This window comes from Nesoenas mayeri, assembly GCF_963082525.1.
Source record: "Nesoenas mayeri genome assembly, chromosome: 6".
NCBI lineage: Eukaryota > Metazoa > Chordata > Aves > Columbiformes > Columbidae > Nesoenas > Nesoenas mayeri.
This window is the reverse complement of record NC_137545.1, coordinates 20,868,214-20,893,257: the sequence shown is the minus strand read 5'-3', so window position 1 is coordinate 20,893,257 and position 25,044 is coordinate 20,868,214. Positions and strand designations below refer to the sequence as shown.

The 25,044-nt window shown below is 39.4% G+C and overlaps 1 protein-coding gene across 5 annotated transcripts in view; it reads left to right on the top strand.

The window, feature by feature from the left end:
- The window catches only part of MTX2 (metaxin 2), a 35,301-nt gene that overhangs the window by 8,990 nt on the left and 1,267 nt on the right, over positions 1 to 25,044 (top strand). For 2 of the 5 annotated variants that reach the window (XM_080346803.1, XM_080346804.1), the window contains 8 exons: positions 4,857 to 4,904; positions 5,875 to 5,921; positions 17,881 to 17,953; positions 20,946 to 21,022; positions 21,747 to 21,839; positions 22,519 to 22,557; positions 22,968 to 23,093; positions 23,757 to 23,833. In XM_080346803.1, coding sequence (XP_080202929.1) covers positions 4,857 to 4,904; positions 5,875 to 5,921; positions 17,881 to 17,953; positions 20,946 to 21,022; positions 21,747 to 21,839; positions 22,519 to 22,557; positions 22,968 to 23,093; positions 23,757 to 23,833 — 580 coding nt within the window. Of the gene's footprint in view, positions 1 to 4,856; positions 4,905 to 5,874; positions 5,922 to 11,081; positions 11,301 to 17,880; positions 17,954 to 20,945; positions 21,023 to 21,746; positions 21,840 to 22,518; positions 22,558 to 22,967; positions 23,094 to 23,756; positions 23,834 to 25,044 lie in introns of those variants that run through there. The other 3 variants (XM_080346807.1, XM_080346806.1, XM_080346805.1) reach the window with 3 other exon arrangements.

Below are 25,044 nucleotides of genomic sequence, written 5' to 3'. Positions count from 1 at the left end.
AGCTTTTTCATCATCATGAAGTTGCTTGGGGAAGGTGGATGAAAATGTCTGTTTCCCCCCATCCCTCCAGGCAGCACTAACACAGGCTGAATAGTTTCCCAGTAACTCAGGAGTGTAGGAGTTGAAACCAAGTTTTGCGCACTCGTAAAAAGACTCAGAATAGCCTGGATAAGGAGTTGCTGGGGCTCAGGCACTGCAGAGTGTCTTGACATGTGGTGCTTCTTCTTGCACAGACTTCACTGGAGGAATGTTATTGCAACCTCTCATTCTCTGAGCTAAAGTTCACCCCTGTGCAAATATAGGATGTCCTGTTTTGAGAGCAGTAGTTGGAGCTGAGCTGTGCACAGGCCTCAGGTGAGCTACTGATCCCCTGCTGATAGTGGGGTCTAGTGCTCTTCAGTATCTCTTCATACAGCATGTGTGCATTCCTCTCGCTTACTGTCCTGAAAGTATTTGGATGGATAAAGTCTTATGATTGAAATAGCAGTCTGAAACATCTGGAAATGTTGAAATAAAAATGCTAATTGAATATCTGTCTCTGGCTCAAGTAAAACATTTTACCACAAAATCTGAAAAATGCACCTAATGCAATACATTTTTAGTGGCAAACAGTTTGATGTGACTGTCATGCCCCATTCTGGGTTTTAGAAGTTTTTTTGCAAGAGCAGAAATGATGTATTGGCTAAGTTATTCTCTGACAGGACAGGTGAGGACTACAGGAATCTGTTTTAATAGAGAGTTACGAACCCGAGTAATTAAAACTCCACTGGGAACATGCAACACACCAGTTCACAGAATTTTCTTCTGAAAGTCTAATTTGACACCTAAGAACTCTGTTAACATTTTCTATGCTAAACTGTTAATAAGTAAACCACTTTGACTAACAAACATGTTGAGCTTAGTGAAATTTTCATGCAATTTTAGTAATCCACAAAGCCAAAGAAAGTTTTATGTAAGTGGTCTACTTGCCATTTGAACTTCTCCAGTTGCTGTGATGCTGCATCTGCCAGATTCTCAGCTCCTACGATAACAAGGCATACACAGTGATGTTTTCTGTCTCCATCTCTGTTTAATTCTCACTTTACAGTAACTTTTGAACTCAAAGCTCATTTCAGACAAATTTAACAGGAATCACTGATCCCGCAAATGTTTTTTTCCTATAACTGGCTTTAAAACAAGCATTGTGTTAGTCAAGAAGCACAGAAAGACAATAGTATGCTTGTCCTGAACTAAGAGCAGACAATCCACATGAAAGACTAAATTTTTGAATTTGTTAAGCATGGTAAAAGCTTCAGTAGGGTGGGAAAACAACTTTACTAAAGACTGCAAGCCTGAGAGACAGACCCGTTGAAAACCACACAATAGTAATTCTTGTGATTATGGAGGCACAAGGAAGAATCAAATAGTTCTGTATTCCTGAGATATGTAGAGAAGCTATTTCTGTAAGGCATACTTCCAGGCAGTTGTTTCATCCTATGAGCAGTTAATGGTAAAAATGTCTGTTGCATAGGATCTAACACGTACATGTGATTCTGTGTTGAAAGCTTCTGAAACTGAATTGACATCACATTTGTTAATTTTCTCTTTATATACCTAGCACCACAGTAGCCGTGGTTAGCAGGAAAACGAACATCTACAGAGCAGAAGATTATAGTTGCCAAAGGATAAACTGGATTTGACTTCATTAGTGCACAAATGATAAGTTTGTGAGGAGTTATTATAGCATTAATCAACTTGATGGATTGGAAATATGACAGAACTGAAGCAGCATGTAATATTAGTGCCTATTATTCTACAAATTATGTCTTCACCTACATTCATAAGGCAAGAGTCATTGCTGTGCATTAAAGATGCTGCACACTTTCTCCTCTTGTGGAGGCATGTGACATCCCGTCAGCGATTCCTGCTCCGCTTTTCTCCCAGCAGGGTTCTGTCTCCCTCAGCTGCCTGTTTTCACCTTACAACTAATTGAATGTGGCTTGGGAGCTGATATTTGAACTTAGCCTGCACCTTATGGACCTGGACCACTCATGTAGCAGTGTGTATTTAAACTTGCTCCATCAGAAAAAAGTATTTCATATTCTAAACAGCTCAGGTGAAAAAGAGTGAGTAGATATTGAAAGAAATGGGACAGATATTTAATTCCTTGATTCTAGAGAATTACTCAGGCTTTGTGCACGTACCTCCTGGTATCTTTGGAATATGGTCTGCTGTGTGCAATTCTGAATGCGTGCTGCAGAGTGTTTTTTCTCAGATATAAGTAATAGTGCGTGAATCTTAGCGTGAAGTTGATTGTTTTAAAGTTCAGCCTGTACAGTGCTAGCAAGAAAAATTATCTGCTCTGTCTGCAAAGAACTGAAGGCCTTGGTTCAGGCTCGTGAGCATGTGTCCACCTCATCCAAACGCAGTCAAAATTGTGACCTCTCTCTGGAGACTGTCCGGTGCCAAGTGCAGGGGGTGTTATTCATTCATTTTTTTAGAACTGCTGAAATTTGGAATTTAAGGTGTACTAATAATGAAGGCTGAGATTTTAATGTTGCTGTTTGTCCTCATTTCATTTACTTATCCAAAGACATATTAGCACACAACTGAATAAATGGATGCGAAGATTTTAAACTATGCTTGTCCTTTTGTTCCCTTAAGCTGGGCGTGTGTTTCTGTTTATACTAAGACTGTGGGATAAAGACTTCATATCATGACTAACAAAATTAGGGTCAGCAGATAGGGTTCCAGAAAATCTGTATGCAATCAGTAGAATGTGGAAGGAAAATTTAAGCTGATAAGGGCAAACAATTTACAAAAAATATTCTACTTGTGTTTTATTTTATAGCATGGATATAGCATGCTTTAGCAGCGGTATAGTTTTAGATTCTATTTGCCCTGAAGCTGTTTTATATATATATCTCTCTTCATGGCTGCATATAGCTTAGTGCCAAGACTGGAATTAGTATTTGAATTTCTTGAAGTATACCTAGTATACCTGTTGGAAAATGAAAATTTCACTTGGTTTTTGTGGGCCTGAAGTATTTCAGCCACATGCTTGTGTAAAAAAAGGCCACTTCTAGTTTGGACCAGAATCCAAGAATTAGATATAAATATGACATTTCAGTCTGAAGAAAGTAAGGCAAAAATATTCTGTAGAAATGGGCCCATGCAATTTGAAGTTTTTGACATCATTTTGGGCATGTAAAATGGATATTTTTGGTGTCTGTCTGGAGTATTTAAGATACCAATATATCTTCGTGACTTCGATACTTCTGTAAGTCCAATGACTTAGATACTTGTGCAAGTCCAGAACTGATAAGTTGGCTAAAGTATAGTGATAACTTTCTTAATTTCCTCTTTCCATTTGTTCTTGCAAGACTTCAGTGGACCTGAAGAAATGTATGTTAGATTAATTATTAATACTTTGAACAGTTAAATCTGTAGTACTACAGACACACTACCTTAGTCTCTTCTTATTTAAAGAAGTAAATGTACTTCAAGAATTTTTACTCCGGGGCAAAACGATGATGGAGGGGTGTAAATCCAGTAACTGCTATAATAAAACATAAAACATTTTTTAATGACACTTAAATGTGATTAGTTGCTTTCTCATGCCCATACTAGCATAGCTTTGAAAGACCTTGTACCTTAATGTTAGAGGCAGTGACCTTTGTAAAACTGTGTACAGTTATAAGCTTTACAGTTCTATGTTACTTCCATAAAAGTTCATGAGTATGAAAAAAGAATCATAGTTAGAAAATGGTGCATTTTTTTTTCTTTGAGTTCTGAGGGCAAATACACAAAGAATGACCTTACTGAAGCCAGTAGTATATTTCTGTTTGAACCACATATAGTTATCAGAAGACATTGTTGCTTTAACAAAAATAATTTATGTGATTAGAGTGTTAATTTTGTTTACAAATAGCTGGTTTGGGTATAATGCAGGGTTTGAATTGGCATTTAAAAATAGATTTTTAATCAGACTTAAACAAGCAATGTAATGGAGACAAAACAATGTGATGACCTGTTATTCTGATATCTTAATACTACCATTAACAGTGAAACAGTACTGATTATTGGTTTTGCCTTCCCAGAAATTCAGGTGGTGTATGATTAAGTGCAGTGGCTCTCAACTGGAAGATGCGATTGTCTTTTCTTCCTTCCTTTCTTTTTCTTTTTTTCTTTTTTTTTTTTTCCAAGACTGTTCAACTGTTTTGAACACCTGATGATGCATTTTTTTTTCATGCATATTGATATTCCCATTTTAGAGTTGACCAGTACATAATTTAAAGCAATAGGTGATCCCAGCCATCCTGTGGGTAGGTTTCTAACATGCCTGAGCACCTGGCTTTGTAGGTATTATGTAGGGTCAGCAAGGATGCAACTTGAAAAGGTAGAAAGCTTTTCCACGTCCCCAAAGCATTCTTCGCACTTGGTTTGGAGCTTTGTGTCTGTGTCCTCTGTGTCTTGCTTTGTTCTTTCCACAGTTCTTTGTTTAATACCTTAATAAATAGTTGCTCTAGAGAGTGGCCAGAATTGTGATGGGAATGTGCACGAGGATATCTCTATGGGGGAGGGAAAATAGTTGCTTTAGCTGCTTGAGAATTACAAGGCCATTCGGTAACGTAGCTTGAATTCTGTCTTTTCTTGCAACATTACATTTTGGGACTTGGTTTCCTGCTCTGTGTTGTCCCTCTGTGAGGAGGAGAGAAGTACAAGGAGAAGAGAGTGACAATGGGACATATTTGGGGCAGGTTGAATCTCGCATCAGCATTTTGCAATTTGAGTTCCTGCTCTAGGTAATGTTCGTGTTAGCATCTGCAAGCACATTGTTGTGTGGCTTGCTTAATTAATTCCTGTTCTCTCCACAGCCGCAGAGCCTTGGCCTGAAAATGCTGAGTTGTATCAGCAACTGAAGGGTGGGTACACTAGTTTTTGCAATTAATAATTATTTTTGGAAAACACATTAAATATGCACTAACATAATTAACTGCAAGGAAGTGCAGAAACTGTTAAACAAGTCCTTTGTGTTGTTTGTCTGGTCAGAGGTTTTAGCTACACTTGCATCTGCCAATATAAACCAGCTATTCATGGCCTATAAGGTCCTTGGTTTATTATTGACTCATTATATTGGCTGCTGTAGGCAGTGTAAAATGATGTGGTTGCAGGCACAGTTGGCAGATTTACTGCACCAATAGCTGAGACAGCAGATTTTTGAAGTCTTGTGGTAAAGTGGGCTCTCAGTAAAAAGGAACTGTTAAAATGTATAGGCTAGGATGGTTCAGGCTCCCTTTAGCAGCTCTTCATATATCATCAGATCACATTATGGCCCCCATTTGGGGCTCAGCAGCCTGCTACAGTTGTCAGAAGACTGCAAAGTAATGAAGACTAATAGGTAGCAGCCCTAGTCTTCTAAGCATGGAATTTTTATTGCAGTGAACTTGTCATCTTTCTTTTGTGTGACAGACCTAGACACAGTGTGCAATATTAACTGCAAGCTGCTTTTATAGGTTTCTGAATGCTTTTACTTTTTAGCCAGAGGAGTTATGAAGAAGCGTTTTTATTTAACTTTGATTAGAAGAAGAGTAATTGGCATAAAACTCAAGCATTTGGGTTTTAGTTCTGAGCATTTTTTATTGTACATTGTTGGTAGTGTATGATAAATGCAGTTGTATTTGCAGGAGAAATATTCCTGGTATTGGTTTTTAAAATATTTTTTTAATATTCGTAGCACAGGTTTTCTAGTCCAGCTGCATAATAATTATATATGTACTTCTTATTTTATGCATAAGAAATGCAACCCAGAATGGCTTACAGTTACAGGTCAGTAGCTAAATGGGCACTATTTTTTGTAATTGTGTTTTTTGTTTTTATTTTTTCTTTCAACAGAGGAACAAATTTTGCTTTCTGATAATGCATCTTCCCTTGCTGTTCAGGTAAAATGTCATATTTTCTAAACTAAAGATGTTAATTCCATTTTATTTTTTTTGAATGATAGTCTAGCTAAAGTAACTGTATTTAGCGGAATGAATAATTTAAGTATTATTTTTGTCAAAATCGTTGACTTATTTCCTCCATCTGATGTCATTTTTGCATTGTCATTGAAGTGCCAGAGCCTAAAGGACATGAGGATTTTGAGAGTCCTATGTGAAGTGCCGCTGCTTGTACTCGTATTTATATTGGTCTATATTTGTACAGTATCTACCTGTCTGTCTCCTCTGGGAACTGTGCATGGTTCCCATCTTTTGTCACTTGGTATGCTAGTTCATCTTGTAACATCTTGCATGATGCTTGCTTGTTATTGAATTCTCAAAGCTCATACTGTCCCAAACTCGAGCCGTATTTGCTTCATGCTCCGGGCATCAGATCTCTGCATGTCTTTGATAGGTTTTATCAATTTCATCAGGTATACAGAATTGAGATCCAATGTGGTTTTTAGAAATAGTCTATATAATTGACAAAGTTGCATCTCTAATTGACTTAAAAGCACCTCTGTGGCTATGAAGTCTGCGTAAATTCCATTAACCTGTTAGGTTCACTAACCCCAAATCTCGAGGGGATGTTTTCCCCATTAGCAGAGAAGGCCTGACTGTCAGTGCTGGTGAGCAGGATGTCTATAAGGTTCCTGTTCTTCAAAGCAACTTTGCTGCTGCTTTGTGTAGCAGGGAATTGCACTGTTCCCCTGCTTCTTGCTTTTTGTGTGTGGTCTCACTCAGAGCAGCTGGAGTGAGCAGTCTTTGAGGGCTTTCCAAAAAGGTCACATCCCATTTAGCCAAAATGGGACACTTGGAGACCGTAACTGACATTAATGGTGAATTAGGATCATTTGATCATGGTAACTACTTCCAGGATCTCGAACTTTTTTTGTTCCAGTATGGCAATCTAGAGAATACCTCCAAGAGTAAATTCTCTCACAGCAAGAAAGTACCTTTATCCTTTGCTGGAAAGATGAGTCGTCTTTGATACACCAAATAAATTGGGCAGTGTTTATTTGTTTGGTCCGTGTGTTTTATATTGTGCCTCACAGTAATGCAAGTAAGTGTTTTTGTTGCTCACTTCATCTCAGTGTACCTTTTTACTCCAGCAACTGTATTTTTTGTGGTTCTCATGAATTTTCTTACCAACTAACAATATGTCTAGGTGTGGCTTGCATTTAAAACACAAAGAAAAGAAGCAACAATATAACCCTAAAATTTCCTTTTCTAATGCATCATTTTGCTTTACTGTTTTGAGTCCATTCTTATCCTACACATGTCATTTAGATGATAAATTAACTATGATATATTAAAAATGCTTGTTTTTCTTCAATATTCTCTAGCTGGACAGCTGATAGTAGCCATGACTATAAATATGGCTCTGGTAGATATCTGATCTTAAACTTTATAGAACAATTTCGTATTGAGAATCATATCTATTTTGAAGAATCTGCGTAACATGGTTGTGACTGTGAAAGAATAGCTATCCTTGGTGTCTTTGATCCATTTTTAAATACTATTAGGCTCTGTAGTTATGTATTATGAGCTTAGTGATCAGAAAGCTTTAAATATACCTGTGTGTTTTGTTTCTATATTTTAGAATTTACTTTTTATTCTGATGAGAGCCTGTTTATCTTTTTACTGGATATATATATATATATATATATATATATTTTTTTTTTTTTTTTTTTTTTTTTTTTTTTTTTTTTTTTGGTAGAGGGGAAGGTTATTTTCCTGAGAAAGAAGTAGGAATTGGGGTTAGGAGCAGAAATAGGAGCTGGTGCCTGGGAGCTATTTCCCACTATTGCGGTTATTTTTCCCCCATTACTGATTTGGGGGCGCATGAGTATCACCAAAGCATATACATAACTTGTTCATGGCTTGTTGAACTTTCGTGTGATGAAAATGCATCAGAACTTTGAGTCCCTCTGATAGAAAGAGCATGGGGTGTCAGCTGACATCCAATGTTTAAGGAACATAGTTCACAGCAAGACTCTAAATGTGCTGCAACTGACCTTTCTCAAAATCTTACAGCGCCTCTTTGTAGTGCTGCTCTGGGAGAGATCTCAGAGCATATATGATAGAAAATAAATAATATTTACATATAAATACATGTAAAATAAAATACATATAAAAATTAAAATCCAATGCCATAGTAAGTAGTCAGGGTAGAATTTGATTGTTCTAAAATGAATGACCCTGCAATACGGATGGCATTTAATGAAGCTCTTGTCAACAGAGCAGATGAAGCAGACAGCAGAGCAAGTTACTCTCAGTGTAGGTGTAACAGACTGTTGCAGGCATTTTGTTTGAATTAATGAGTAGTGAGGGCTGCAGACTGAACATTGGGAGTTGGTTGAGTCTTACTGTTTTAATGATGATTGAACTTATGACTTTCATTGTGCAATGAAATCTGGATTCCTGACTTCAGCTACATGTCAGATAATAGAGGGGAGGACAGAGTCTTCTGGGAATTGTTAAGTAACTGTGGTGGCAGTGCCTCCAGTAGTTAAAACCCACCAAAACCAATGAAAAAAGTAATCCCTCTCACCTTGTAGAATCTCTCTGCTGATTCTGTCAGGGTTTTGCTGTTGTCTATTTTTTAATGCCTCTTTTGCCCATTGTTGTTCTTGGAAACAGACTAAATTAACAATTAATTTGTCTTTTACTGGGTTCAGGTTCTTTGTATGTGCTGAAAATGCAACATAACTTCAAATGAGCTAGTGCGTTATCTCTGGTACATCTTGGTGGTTGCACATGTTTGCTAACTTGATGTAGTGTACGATACAGTCCTGCTGAAATTGAAGCCCATTTGATCTTAGGCCGCAAAATTTTAATATTGAATGAAGTTTTATTTTCACTGCAAAGCAATTAAAATCAAGGGAAAATACTAATCAGTAATGATTATCTAACTACAAGAAAGAGAATGTTGTACATAGAATGAAGGTTGTGTTCTTCTTGTGTTCAGCCCTGTTCCCATTAAAGGTAATGAAAACACATACACCTCCTGGGTAGCAGGACTTATGGTTAAAAACGTTCTCCATTTATTTATTGTACAGCTTCCATTATACAGCATTCCTGCTTATCAGTTTTATTATAATAAAAAAAGCCACCAAAACCCAGAAGCAAACACACAACTACATTTCAATAACAAAACAACTCCACAACTTCAGGGAGGGAGGACTGGAGGTTTGAATGGATTAAAACGGAATTCCCGCAGGAGAGCGTGTTTCGGTGTGAGGCAGGGAGCCTGTCCAGGGCTGGTGCTGGGCACAGATGAAGCGCTTGTGTTGGGTGCCTGGGTGGAAGTCGCAGGGCTGAGCAGGAGGGAGGGGGTTAATGCAGCTGCGCCATGCCTGGCCCCAAAGGGCAGCGCAGCATCTCTGCGCTCTGCTCCAACTTGTCAGGAGGAGGAATGTGGATGTCGAGGCTGCCTCTGTTATTACAGGTTCTTCTGAAATAGTTATGCAGGTAGTCTCAGAGTCTTGCTTAAAAAGCTGTCTAAAACGTTCAGGATTGTGGAAATTCTCATCTGTCCTGAGGTTATAGAGCCTGCAGCTCATTATGTTAAGATATGTATTAATTGCTTGTGAAATTGATGTCCTTGTAAATGGTCTTAATATGTTCCAGGAAAGCGCATTTAGAATTGTCTGTTCTTAGTCCTGAATGACAGAAGGATGTTTGGGCAATTTAAAATTGTGTTACACAGACCAACTGCTTATTTACTTCAACAAGTAATCAAATAAACGTGTAAATCGCGCATGATTAATTGCCCTTGACAGATTTGTGACTTTGTGTGTGTATGAATTGTGGTTTGGTTTTTCTCTAGACAAAACATTAGCAGAAATTTGAACTTGTTGCTGAGGCTTGAACAAAGGCTTGGTACTGAAATGAAAATCTGACAATCTTTTTTAAAGAGAATAAAAGGTGGAATTCTTCATGATGAGAAATGCAGTATCAACATAATCAATCTAGCAGCATTGCTTTGTAGCTGAAAACATGCTTAAATCCCAAGCCATACAGGTACTGTTTGTGAGTGAAACATCTTTCATATAGTTCTAAGATGAAATTACCCCTGAATGAATAGCATCTTCATTTATCTTCAAAACCTCTGTGCTACCAGTGAATCTACTCTTTCCGCATTCTACAACAAGAATTACATTATACCATTAGAGCAGTGGTGTGCTGCAGTGTAAAATAGATTGTTTTGGAGGATGAACGTGGCTTTGCTATAAATTACATTCACAGGTACACAGGAATTTGTTATTTTGTTTAAAATAGTTGCAAATATAATTAAGCTCTTAATTTATGTTAAACTACAAATGTGGCCATTACCATAACTGGATTGGGAATTTAATCTGTCACTCAAAGAATGATACTGAACAGTTTTCATTTATAACCTTAGACACACTATTTCAGTTACAGGGTCTGCAGCTGTTTGATATGAAAACTGAATTATTCTGTAGATTCGTTCATGGTTTTTAATTTTAAAATGTGTTCCTACAATAAAGTAGAGAATAACTCTTTTGTTTGTCATCACATATTGTCCTTTGTAGGATCATGAAATAATGTAAAAATGAAAACAGAGAATGCCTTTCACTCTTTCCTCACAACGGTATTGTGTGAGTGCTTTTAGAAGTGCTGCTGAAAAAGAGATGGCTTGGAATGCCTCGTTCTTTATTAAAAACTAATAATGAATATATCTTCTTCAAATGAAGCCTGGACTGTGCCATCTGAAAACAGCGTTCCTCCTGTGGGGATGTAAGTTGTGAACTATTTGAGTCTTGGCATAAGTAATTTCATTCTTGCCTCTGATCTCAGAAACTGCAATCTGGATATGATTTACATCAAGTTGTAACTCATTTTTAATGAGTATATGTATTTGGTCATGTGTATTATTCTGAGAGGGAACTGGAGAGGAGGAGGAGAACATTGTGATGGAGCTCTGACAGGGTGATTCGCTGCCTGGTATGTGTTATGTTTCCCACTGATGGTGTCTGAACAGCCCTTCCTTAGCTGGGGAGGGCAAAGAGGAAGGGGGCGAAAGACTAAAAATGGCCCCTAAAACAATTAACAGCAGGAATAAATACAAAACGCCCCCCTCCCTTCTCTTATTCCTTCCCATTGTATTTTATGCACAGTCATTTTCCGTCCTTGTCATCATAGGAAGACGCATGCCATCACTTTCTTGCGTTGCTTTGAGAGCGGCAGCAGCAGCAGCGGAGATGAGAATGTCAGTGGTGTGAGAAGAGGAGGAAGAGGAGGGTGGGGTGAGTTGCCCCGAGGCTGGCTCTGGTTTCTGGGCTCTGGGCTTTTGAGCTGTGCTACAGCAGCACAAAGGTGATTGCTCTGATTATTTTTTAGATAATTGCAATCCAATGTACTGCCTACATTTTGAATTGGAAATTGGCTGGGCTATAAGAAAACAAAACAAGCCTTAAGTTGATTGTGTCCTTTAAGCAATGCTGCTGTTGTAAATGTACTCTGTAATTCTGGCAGGAGATGTCACCTGCCATGATTGAAATGAATGATGGGCATAAGATTGTTGATTAATTTTGTGACAAGTATCACCTCAAAGCTTCCTATCAGTCCTTTTCACATAGCTGCTGATACTTCATTCTCTTCAGCAAAAATATGAACTGGCTTGTTCTGTGCTGACTGACAACAGAGTGACTCAGGGTGCTCTCCAGGAGGAGAAGGCAGTGAAATGCAAACCATAGTCCTGTGTGTAGGGCAGGAAAGGTACTGAGAGGCTTCTCTGTGCTTTTTCTTAATTCACAACTCCCACACTCTTTCTTCCCTAGTCTATAACAGTAACTATTGGGAGGGCAGGAAAGGACAGACATTATTCATCTGGTGGCACCTTTTTGATGCCTCTTCTCTCTTTCTCCTCATGGACTTGCAGCAACTCTCGACTTCCCTGTCTCTCATCTAAAACAAGGTGCACAGAGGCAGCAGCAGCTTTGTAGACTTGGTACTTTCAGTCTTGAAGAAGAGAGGTAGCATTGCTAAAATATATTGTTTGCATTCCTCCCTTTCCAGCTGCCAGAAGAGTAGGTGATACTACAGGTAAAGAGGCTGGAAGAGCATGAGAGGGGAGACTGTTAGTCTGCAGGGAAGAAAGACAGAAAGCAGGCATGGGAGGGAAGCTGACAAACCCTATTAAGGCGAATCTTTAATACCTTTATTTGTTTCTCACATTAACCTCATGCAAAGAAAGGACACACTTTGTTCCAGAATTAACTTTGAGAAAAGTTTTTGTAGCAGACTTTATAATGAATGTGTTACTAAAACTGGACAGTTTACCAGGCGTCTGCTTCAGTCCTTGACCATTGCGGATACTGCACAAGAAATCGGGCCCCTGTTTTTAAAATGACAGAAATGCAAATAATCGGTGGAACATATGGATAAAGGAGGCACTTCTGCTGATGCCATGGGAATAAACTCACTTCTTCCCAATCTGAAATTTCATTGTTTCATGCTGCATTAACTAGTATGAGCCATGAAATTACTCATTTCTTTTAAAAGCCTGAGCATTTTTGTTTGATGTCCTTCAGTTGTAGTGAATTCTGTATATTTATGCTTGAATGAAGTTTCCTTTATTTGTGTAAAGTTTGTTGGGCAGTCATCTCTGGATGGGAAAATAAGAATGTTGATCCCTTCTCTTTATTAATTGATCCAAATAGTTACCTCTTTCAATAGGTGTTAAGCATAAAAATAAAAGTTTATCCTTTCCAGCAGGAATTCAGTTCTCCTTTCCTTGCTTAGAGTTTGTTTGGAAGAGTGGTTTTCAAAGTATCCAGAAACATTTTCAGTGAAGATCTTTACAGTTACTGTGGACTGGAAAACGTTAGATGAAGTAAAATGTACCAGTTTTATTACAGACATGAAAACTGATTTCCTTGGCCCCCCCTCCATTCTGAAGAACTACAATTGCTGTACTATTATTGCATGAGAATCCTTGGTGCTGGAGGAGATTGAGGCCTGCAGTAGTCACCTTGTTTGGTCTGTGCTAGTACAGGTGGGGTTTTTTGTGGTTGTTGCTGTTGTTTTTTGGTGGGTTTTTTTTGTGGGGTTTTTTTTGTTTTGTTTGTTTTTTTGTTTGGTTTGGTTTGGTTTGGTTTTTTTTTTTTTCCAGTGGAGAAAAGAGCAGGAAATTTAATACTTTTCTTGGGAATGACAAGCATCTTTGCAAGGTGTGACAGGCCATTCTCAGTTCGGCGTCTTCTTTCTAGTTTCACTGTTACTGACTTGCTTACCATTTTTAGGTTAATTTTCACAAGGGCTTAAATTCAGTTGGCCCCTTTTAGTGCCTTTTTAAGGTGATCAGCTGAATTAATGATGTTAACAATCTCTGATGTACTAGAATGAGCCCAGGCCCTTGGTCCTTCAGATTGCTCAGCTTTTGATGCCATGTCTTTGAAGGGGTGTTGATACCTTCATAAATCTCAGCAGAACTGCACGGGGGTGGTTTCAGCCTTCCATCTCTCTCCCTTCACTCCAAAAGTGCTCAGTGTAGCTGAGCTTATTCCCATTGGTTGATGGTTTCTCTCGCAAGAAAAGCCAGGGTTTACTTGCCTGCTGAAATTATGTATGTGAGGTAGCCAAAGGGAAAGGAGGTGCCCTGAGCTGAAATAATCAGTGTCCCACTGCATCTTTTATCAGAGTTGGAAGCCATGGCGGTCTGATACCATCTGCACACCAAATGTGCTGGTTCTTGACAGTCTACATGAGTGCTCAAAAGGGGAACAAATCCTCCCTTGATCACTGGGCCAAAGTGTTAAATGAGATCAAGACTTGCAAAAATTGCTGCTTTGTACTATATTCTTTCTGTAGGGTTTCTTTGATCTGTGCCAGTTTCAACTATTTTGGTAATAGTTCATTGCACTTACTACCTAACATCAGTTATTGTCTAAAATATTATTTATCTAGTTGAATGCATCAGAAAAAAAAATTGACGTTTTGACAGAGTGGATGTTTATAACAATGCATTGGACATGATCCTTGGCTTTCTCTTTTTCTAAAAGACACCATAATTTCCATAAATATGAAATGCATTCACTAGTGCTTATAAAGTCAAAACCACCTGTGTTGTTAATGCTAATAATTTCCAAAGCCTGTCAGTTACATCAGTGAAAGAATGTAAGTGCTCTCATGGCAGTGCAAATTTTAAGGCTTATTTCTTAGGCTGAGCCTTCGTAGTTTGCGATAATACTGTCTCCTCTTATCAGTTGACATGTATTTTTTAGTCAACTTGAAGGCTCTCCAGTGGACCATTAGTTTAAGCAGAATCAAGAAATGAATACTGGCCTACTTGTCCAGGTGGTTATTAGTTCAGCAGTGTATATCCAATAAAGATTAAACTTCTCTTGTATTATGGGACTTTCCTTCATTTTCCTGCAGAACAATGTTTAAGGGGCACTTAAAATTGAATAGGTCATGCTTCGTATACAAATTACAGCTCAACATAATTGGTCTTTTAATTCCCTGGACTTTTAAAAGATGCAATAGCAGTTACTTTTTTCTTTTTTTTTTAAGTTAGGTTTATTGTATGGCATTAAATAATTTTGTCTTCAACTCTTTCACTGTTCTGTTTTTTCTTGTTTTGAGTTTCATTGCTATTTCACCACTCATATTAAAGCTGATCTTAAATACAGACAGACTGAAGTGGAACAGCTGTTGGCACGTGGGTGCTGAAGGGGGTTGCTGACCCAGGCCTTGCAGGGCTGCTGGAGAGGCAGCTGCACTGCTCAGTGTTTCTGAACCTCACAGGAGGACGCCTGGGGCGAGTGCAGAACTGGATGCATTTGTCTAGTTTTAATCTTGAGTCACTTTTCAGTTTCTCAAGCTCAGTCCTGGTGAGCTATGAAACATTCCATCAGAACTGAAGATGACCATTCCAAGGAAGTTTTCTCAGGTTTTTGGTTTGGCGTTTACTTTAGGGTCTTTATTATGCAGAGTAGTGAGCATATTATTTAGTTAGTATTTGTTCCCACATTAGAGCTCACTTCTAGTTCAACCTCCTCTCTCCTCTTTTATTTACAAGGTCCAAAAGGGGCACATGGAACCGACATGTCTGCATTTCTGAGGTGCCGAAATGGCAACGTACTCTCAATCCCCTTTGCACGAGGCCAGAGGCTGAGGTAGAATTTCCCTGCCAAATGTAATAAAGGTCAATATTCCCTGGTCTGTGGATGTTTATTGAGGAGAAGGAGAGAGAGAAAGGTCAGATTCAGATTTTTGATGGAAACTTGGCTGGACACTGAAAATATTTATAGTTTAGTCTCTATGCTGAGGACTGTTTTTCAGAGTGACAAACTGCGTGTTTGGTGGTAACCTTGTACTATGTAAGAGCCAATATACAATACTATGTGCAATAGGCAATAATTTGCTGAAGCACCTCATGTAACCTAAGTGTTCTGTGCTAGTGTCTCATTTTTGACACGCTGACATGAAAAAGTAAAAATAGTTTTCCTGTTAACCTCCTTTTGCTTAGATGTGTCTCTGCGCTTACAAGCTTTCTAGTCACTCATGCATTGTTCTAACTCCAGTGCAGTTCAGACTTTTTCTTCTTCTGCACTTGCAGTGAGACTAGTACATGGCAGTTACAAAATGCAGAATTGCAGAGTTAATTTAGTGCCTTACTGCAAAAGATGCTCATTTGGTAAGCCTAGATCAAATGAAGTTTCACGTATTTTTGAGATGAAATTAAGCTGCTAAGGATTAAGTAGTATGGTAGAAGTTCACTCCTCCCACACAAAAATGAAATTCTTTGGAGCTGCTGTTTGATGCCATCGGTTCCACTGTTGAGATGCTGTTGTGAGCTGCTGGTAGAGCTTTCAGGAGAATGAAGTCTGTGTACTTGTAGGGTTAGAGTGTATGTTTTTGGTGGGATAGATCATGTCCAGCAATGCCATAGGAGTATTTAATCTAAACCAAAGTCTTTGCATTCTTGTCTCTTAATTCTTTCCAAAGATGTTGTGTATGGTGCCATAGTTTGGGCAGAAGACATGATGCACATAACAGTAGCTGGAACAGTCTGGACATTGTTAGGTCCTGCAGAGCCAGCAGGCAAAGGAAGAGATCCTGGAACAAGACAACAGACTGATGCCTGAAATTCCTGTTTAAGAATTAGTCCTTCGGGTATTCTTACTGTTTGCATGGAGTTTGTGATGCTCAGACAGCAAGAGCCTCAATTTTTGTTGGACTCTGATGGGTGCACAGACTTAGAAATCGGGTGATCTCAAATGTGGCCAGTGCCTTGTATTTTCTTTGGGTGATAGTTGCACCCTTAAGCAGTAACAGAGGTTCTGGTTGGGATGAAGCACCCTAGAGACCAGCTTACTGCTAAACAGTGCAGTATTATGTTGGCCATGACTAGTACCCTCTCTTCACACATCTGTCTATCTCTGTCTGCATGTGTATGTATAGTAACAGGCTCCCAAGCAGTGCTTTATGTCAGAATTAGGCTGAGGAAATCAGAAGATGTAGAAACCCAGGTTTCTGGTGGATTTTACAGAGCCTCCACCGTTGTGAAGTGGGTTCATGTCAGCTGTAATCCATGTCTTGTGTAGCAGCTTGTGACCGTAGTTCCTTGCTTTAAACTGGGATTTGGATTTGAGTTAGGTCATTTAAAACTGCAAGAGCCAAATGTTGTAATGGACTGTGCAGTTCTTGGATTTGGTTGGAAAAGGACCAAAGCTTTTGGCATTTTTCCCTGTATTGGGTTAGAGTTTGGGAATAAAGGACTTGAAGAATGCAGAGGAGAGGAGCTGTTTGGGTTCTTTTTGTTTGCTTGATGGATGCTACAGAAGCCACAAAATTAGGAACAGGACTTATGCCAATGTTAGTTCATGCCTTGTGGTGTCATTTAATGCAGAGGTGAGCAATCTCAAGGTTAAGGTTGAGGTTACTATGATGTCTGTGATTAAAGTCTGAGAATCTAAAGCTGAGAGTGCAGTTTACTGCCAGATGCTGCAATCTGAAGAGTAAGGAGGAGATTCATGTAGAAGGTGCTGTGTTACAGCAGCATTTTTCTTCATGGTGGTGGCTGCCTTGGTGTAGGCTTTTTTCACCTCAAGTCACTGTGAATAAATAGATATAATTTTGGAATCTGCAATTTTGACCTGTCTAATCGCAAAGACAAAACGAATGATAGGGCTTAGCTGAGTTGTGAGAGACTCTAGAGATTAGGAGGTTCTGTATTTAGCATGTTCTGTTCAAATTGCAAATAATTTTCTTGATATATTGGTATTTCAACAGAAACACACTAAGGATTTTGTAGTGATGGCAGGTGCTGACAAAGATCAGTATCCTACTGAGAATACTTTGAATCTAAGGTTACAGATAGAAAGAAACAGTAAATTGGTCACTTACACTCTCCATGATACACATAAACTAAAGATAATAAATAAGTCCTCCCAAAGCAGACTTGTGGTCTGACAGTATCATAGAGCAAAACTTCTGGCAGCTATTGTAAATATAATGTGGGAAGGTGCTGTGTGTGTTTGCCACACTACACAACATGAACTTGGTTGGCCAGCTCTAGCCAGAAGTAGTAAGTACCATGATTTTCAGGAGGAGCAAAATGTCACTTAATTTTGTACAGCCACAGCACTAATTCTATCTATCAGATACTGCTTCTCTGCTCGTCTTGGAAAAAACAGTAAGAATAGGTGAAACTTCATTAGAAGAATTCCAGTCAATGACTGGATCATAAACAGTTGTCTAAGGAAGTTAAAAAAAACCCCTTGTTTTTCTCTTACCTACCCTTCTTTCTTCCTAAAAGCAGCATTCAAGGAGCTGTACTTCATCAGTGTGCGCTAGGAGCTGGATGAAACATTGCCAAATGTATTGAGAAGAACGTGCTTGTTTGTCACTGGTATATTAATGCTTTTTAAATGCTACTCTTTGTTTGCAGGCCTTTTTGCAAATGTGCAATCTGCCAATCCGGGTGGTTTGCAGGGCGAATGCCGAGTACATGTCACCATCTGGTAAGTGTGGCCTTCATTTAGATTACTACGTTATACCTCCATTTTGATACCATGGCAACTGTGCCTTGTCTTGCTGATAACAGTCGGTCAGTGCTACCCGGTGTGGGTTGTCTCCCCGACTCCTCTCCAGTGCACTTTCTCCTCTGCAAACAATTAAAACAGTCAGATGCAAAGTAACATTGGCACAAAGTGTAACTGTGCCAGCAACTGCAGTACTTGTCTGTGGCATTCAGACAGTTCACATGCCTGATGGAAAACTTCTCTTCAATGCCTGAGAGTTGTGTCCTGAAGCAGAAAGATGTATGTGGCTTTTTTCTGCATCCAGGGAGTATTCCAGTGAATGCTATTGGGTGGGGTGAGACCACACTGGAGAAAGATTACCTTTTGTTACCTGGTCTGAAAGATGATTGCCAGGATGTTGATACAGGAGAAGACTGAAGGATGCGTTGTCACTGTTAAGGGTGACGGGCGATTTAAGATCTTCCTCTGATCCATGAGACTGTCAGGAAAGAAATCCAAACCCACCAACAATAAATTATGAATTTGAACAGCACAGACCATACCTTTTGCTTGAGGTGACTGGTTATCTAAAATCTTTCAGAGCCCAGCTCCAGAAGGTTGCCTAAAAGACAGAGATAATTGCTGAATGTAGGGTGCAAAGCTCTGGCAATCTTCACACTCTGTCCCAGATTTTTGTGATGAGAGGAAGTACTTACTAACCGATGACCTGCCTCTGGTGGATGACTGCCACGTGGAAGTGCCTGTCAGTACATGTCTGCCAGCTGCATGGCTTCTGCTGCTGCCACTGGTATTTTGGTTAAAGCAGTGGAATTAAGCTGTTTTTAAAATAAAAGTTGCCTGGCAGCGCTGAAAAAACAGCAAAATATGCAGGTATCTAAATTATTTCTTAGTAAATGAAGGTAGCTTTGAAATGCTGAATCCATGTGTGGAGGAACATCTTGCATATGCAGGAGTAGGACTGGTGACAGTTGCACACTCTCGCTTCTCTGCTGCTCGCACCCCGTGCCCACACTTCTTGTCATCTGATGTTGTAATGTGAGTCTGAATGCTTCCTTCTTCCGCTGTAAACAAGGAGCATGAGGGAAAATGATCCTGCTTCAATTTTAAATGTAGGTAGAAGTAGATGTATTCTTTTTGCCCTTGCCCCATTTCCTTTCTTTATGTTTGTTCTTTAAAGATAATTCAAACAAGGTTTTCATTTGTTCCCCTCTCCCTCCCCACCATCCTCTGTCTCACAGCAGCAAAGATCTGCATCTCTTTGTTTAGTGCAAAGGTTATTTGTCTCCTAGTCATTGTAATGACAAAAACCATTCTGAGGGATTCAGAAGTACAATACCACAGGATTGTATTGGTGTGTGAAGTACAGTTGGACTGAAACCACTGAATTCTGCAGCACACCAAGGTCTGCCTTTCCTTCCGCAACATGCAGCATGTGGATGCAGACGAAGCCTTTGTTGGCGTGATGCACCTCATTTATTACCCTTAGGCTGATTGAGACAGTGAGGAGTGAATCTCATGGTACAAACCATGACTGAATCTTCAGTTAGCCTGAACTGTGTGTGGGTTTTTTGTTTTGGTGGAAAGAGTGAATGTGTTGCCAATAACATATTTGGAGTCAGGCAGGTACTGATCTTGCTCTGTGAGCTGTCTGTCAAGAGCAGAGTTTTCCCACAGGAAGAGGCAGAAAGGTAAGAGTGTGCTGTGCCACACTGCACTGGGCAGGCTCGTTTACTGCCTTGGGGCATGAGGATGTTCTCAGTAATACAAAACATCCAGCATTTATCTCCATTTTATCGACAACTTCAATCATGTAAGTAATCCTTAAAGATTTAGTTTTAAATTTAAGGTTGATGTTTGCCAGTTGTATTTGGATGAAGGTTTTCAGAGTGATCAATGTAGTTAGGGTGGACTGGAGCAGGATCCCTCAGCTTCACATGCTGAGAGCTGGGAAAAAGGGGCATAAGGCAAATTCTGCCATGTGATAGCAAATTCTGCTTGCTGTAATAGGGCTTCCTCTTGTATCTCTGACTGCTTTAAAGCTTTGACTCAGTTTTGTGTGTAAGAATCAAGCAGAGAAGGTGGTCCATACAGACTTGGCAGCCCTTCACACTACCACCAATTCCATCAGTGACACAGTCATTTCCCAGTTTCCTTTTGAGGACTGATTTTTAGCCCTGCTCCATGCTGAACCCTCAGGGCTCAGCTTCATAGACTGAACATTGAGCCTTACCGGGTTTAAGCTTTAACCCCATTTAGCTTCCATGATGATGGTGCAGCTTCTTCCCCCTCGCAGCCCCCAAGATCCTGAAGCAGTGGGTCTCATACTGAGAACCTCGTCCCGACCCCAGGACCGTGGGGGCTTGAAAATGCCGGGTCACAACTGGAGGGTGAAGACTGGGGCAGCCAACACGAGCCGGCTGGCCCAGTCCTTGGAAATCTGGAGGACTGGAGGAGGGAGAGTTGAGATCCTGCCTGGTTGCATGTGCGTTTGCACTTCCCCCTGCTTGCTTTTCTGGGCACAGTGCCACATCTCCTGTCAGCCTTTCGGCAGCTCGTTCCCTGCCAGTGGGTTAGCAGGGAGGGTGGGAATGCATTGTGTCATAAAACTAGCCAAGGGCTCTGTCTGCTTTCCTGGGATTTCCCAGCTGTACTTCAGAGAAACATTGAATTAAGTCTTTCCAGCAATGCAAAATCCATTATTAAAGCACAAGTTGATAGATCTCAGTAACTTTGAATTACACAATTGCAAGGCTTGTATGTAAAAGAGGCTCAGGAGGAGGAAGAGCAGGAGGAAGATGTTTGTTAATAAAAATGTTTGCTGGATGAGCTTTGTATGTTTGAGCTTTACCTGTGCTTGTTAGGAAAAAACTGATGTTCAGGCGTACCTGCAATATTTAATTGCTTTGAAAATTGTAAATTATGTTTTACAGGTATAAAAAGCTCTTACTAAAATCCATTTCTCATTTTACAGGCAAAGTACCCTTTATTCATGTCGGAAATCAAGTAGTATCTGAACTTGGGCCCATAGTCCAGTTTGTAAAAGCCAAGGTAATAGTACATTTTTTCATCAATTAATGAGTAGCATGTTAATCTTCCTTAGCATTGTGCTGATTTGATTTGCTCTTCCAGAGTGTTACTAATTTGTTAAAACAGAAATATTTGTTAGAACAGAAATATAGTGCCATTTTAAAATAAATATATCCTGGAGCAGGAGTTTGTTGGGCTGGAAATGTTTTTCTTTGTCATTTACTCAAATTCTGGCAGTAAATTCTATGTGGGATAGCTGCATACCAGGGCCAGTTTCTGAGACTGTTATTCTCCATGCCCTCTCCCTGGGTCTCAGAGCGTTTAAACCCTGAACTGATTGGTTTAAATCCTGAAGTGTCAGATGCTGTTAAAATTTGCCTTTGCTTCTCCCCTGCCCCATATTTTTAAAAACAATGTATTTTCACTGAGCAGTTGACATAAATTTTTATTTACTTCTTGTCGCAGAAACACACTATCCAGGAGACTGTGTGCTCAAACTGTGTTCATCTATAACCGATACTAATCTACATTTCCTGTGGACTAGCTATGTTACGTTACTATCATTGCTTTTTAATTCTAAAGGACTCTATGTAAAAATTGCATATGTAATCTGTTATTGAGCTATGTAAGAGATAGGATTGGAGCCAAAGCTCATTGACTTCGGAGGTCCTTGGGTCAGGCATTGCTGAATATTCCAATATCCTTTCTTACATGTGTGTCTCTTTTTTTCTCTTTTCCCCATTAGGGCCATTCTCTCAGTGATGGGTTGGATGAAGTCCAAAAAGCTGAGATGAAAGCCTACATGGAATTAGTCAATAATATGCTCTTGACAGCAGAGGTACAGCAAACCATAGTAACTCCACACACTGGCATAAGTGACTATAGGCAAGAAAGCTTTAGGATTTTTTCCCCTGTATTGGAAATAATGCTTGTTCTTAGATTAGGTCATCAACTTCTGAGGTGAAAGGAGGCAGGAATAAATTCTCTGTACTCTATGGATTGCCTGCTGAAATGTTGTGTAGAAGCAAGCCACCCGTGTGATTGCCCTGATCTGCCTGAAATGTGTCCTGTAGCCATAGAAGTAACCGATTTCCACAGACAGAAAATGCTGGTGTTTCCTGGGGTCCCACTCCACAGCTGGTCGGGCACCCCACTATCTCCTGCCACAGCTGGGGGCTCCTGTGCCCAGTGGGAGGCTGGAATCCCCTGCAGTTGGCACCCGTGGCCAGTTGAGGTGACACTGTCCCACTGTGGGAGCCATGCTGGACATGCTGGCAGGCATGGGCTACAGGACTGGGGCTTGTGTCTCAGCTTGGTCCTGGTGCTGGCAAAGTAAGGACTAGCAACTGGGCTTTTTCCCTCCTATGTTAATTTGTTTTCTGCATTCAGAGGCCTAACAGGAGGAATGAAATGGAGGTTTAATCTAATATAGAAAATAAAATTCTGCTAGTGAGAAATGATTGTCTCTGTATTCTGCTTTATTAGGAAGTTTTAGAAAGTGTTCTTTCTGTTCCCAGCTCTATCTCCAGTGGTGTGATGATGTTACAGTAGAGGAGGTGAGTGGTTCTGCAGCGTTTGTCTTAATTAAAATTTAATGAGAAAACACTTTTGCTCACAATTTTAAGTCCCTACTCATAAATGAAACATTGAGATTTCTACCATTAATGATACAGTCTTTTCACTTTAATTTTGCTTGCATACACATTTTAGGGAAGTTATGTCATTACTGTAGGTAGCTGACTGCAAACTAGATACAGGTTTTGTGTATGTTTCTGAAGTAATAGGTTTAAATGGTTATGCTGAAAACTGTAAATTCTGTGCAAATAGTTACAGCATATCATGCAACTCCTTTTTTCTTTTTTGGCTATCTTTCTGATAGAAATATGTGAATATTAGTTATTTTGTGCATAGAGGTATCTGTATTTTCTTCTATGGTAACACAGTACCTTTCCATTTCCGAACAAAGATTACTCACCCGAGGTACGGCTCGCCTTACCCCTGGCCTCTGAACCGCATTTTGTCCTACCAGAAGCAATGGGAGGTAAGGCGGAAGATGAAAGCCATTGGATGGGCTGGCAAGACACTTGACCAGGTCAGTGTGAAAAGCGACGGTTATTTCTTTACCATGTTGGTTTGGTTTATTTTATTTATTTTATTTTATTATTTTATTATTTTGTTTTATTTTATTTTTTTTTAAGGTTTGGAAAAATAGATGTACTAAAAAAATATATTCTGTACTTAAAACATTATCTGGAGTCATGTATTTGCCTTCAGCAGCAATAAATCTTAAATTATGTGCACTGTGATGGAGTGGGAGGAAGGATGTTTTACCATGCGTGTACGTCTCTGGTGATGTTAGTTTAGGCTGGAGTCCTGAAAACAGATTGCAAGTTATGGCCCCCACTTCCTGCATGGTGCTCATAGGCTTTGCACAATTGTGGCTTCCTTTGTCAGAGGTCTGAAAAAAAAAAAAGCAAAGCAGTTTTAAGGTATAAGTTAGTACCTTTCATTAAGCTAAGTTATAAATGTTATGGGAAGCACTTAATCAGAATTGCTGTATGTCAAATGTTAGATTAAGTAACACTTACCTACCTGTCTACTGTGTAGGTTTGACTGACTTTAACAGCTTTTGATGTTCCAACATTATATATGTCTTGTTCCCACCATCAGTGCAAATACAGCAAGGAGGTTATTTTTTGCAATGTTGGTATTTCCCTGATGATACGGATCTTTTATCTCTTGTGTGTTTTGATAGGTGCTTGAAGATGTAGATCAGTGTTGTCAGGCTCTCTCCCAGAGACTAGGAACACAACCATATTTCTTCAATAAGCAGTAAGTTAATCTTGACTGAAATATTACATCCAGGAGTGTGAGATATAGATATATATCCACACACACAAAAGTATATATGGAAAACTCCCATTTTATTTTAATTCTACTTGATTAGTTGCAGAAATACAAATGTGTGACTGGAATATAAACATGCCATTTCAGAAATAAGTAATCAAAGGTTTTAAAATGAAAGTTTCTGTGTGTGGGTTGTTTTTTTTTTTTTTAATTTATGATTTGGTTTTACTCCTGCTTGTCCTCTCTACAGGGTAGCACGACTTAAATTGGCTGGAAATGTACACCTTTGTACAGTTAATTTCTTATTAAAAAGGATAAATTTAAAGCTTTACTTGTATTTCTTTGGTAACATTCTCTCCTAGGGGAGTGAACACACGACTTGCTTGTCTTGCCCATCTTATCACTGGGGCAGCTCTGAATGGACTTAGCATGAGGGTACCCGTGACTTTTAAGAACTGGGGGAGCAGGTAGCCTGCTGTCCTTAAAGGATTGGTTGCAAAGTGAAAGCTGAGAGTCACATTCCCAGGGGAGGAAAAAAGGAACAACCTGTCCTTCATGGGCTGTCCTGTGCGTTCACCTGTTTCTGCCACTTGCAAAATGCTTTTTTGGTTTTTTTCTTCAATAATTTAACATTTTTGAAATGTTACAGATTTAAGTAGCATCAGTCTGGCTGCCTCTTGTCCCTGTGCACTGGCCAGACTAGAAGTGCTCAGGTCTGGACTTCAGTTAACTACATTTGGGCAGGGAGAGGACTTTAAGCAGCAAAGACACAACAGAAAAATCACCAAAACCATATGCTGTCTTTTAATCTCTTCCAAGTTGAGACATAAATTGATTTGATACAAAAATATGCATTACAGAAGACAAGTTTGAATTCTTCTTTATTATGAATTGCATCTTCTCAAATCATTGTTAAAGATAGTATCTCTTAAATTGTAAAGAATTATAGTTTGGGGATTTTGTTTTTTGTTGTTTTTTAGCCAGGCTTTCTTGGTACAGTTTCAGCCTTGAAGATTTTTAGTGTTCTGAAATTCCTAAGAAAGGATGTGTTCTTAGTTCAGTATTTTTCAATCTGTGACTTCTGGGAGTCTGTAGGAGGTAAATAAGCAGCCTGTTCCTAACAGATTTAAGTTTGCTGTACAAGGGCCCACATCTCCACTGGAAAGTTCCTAGGCATCCACAAATAGGCCAAAAGA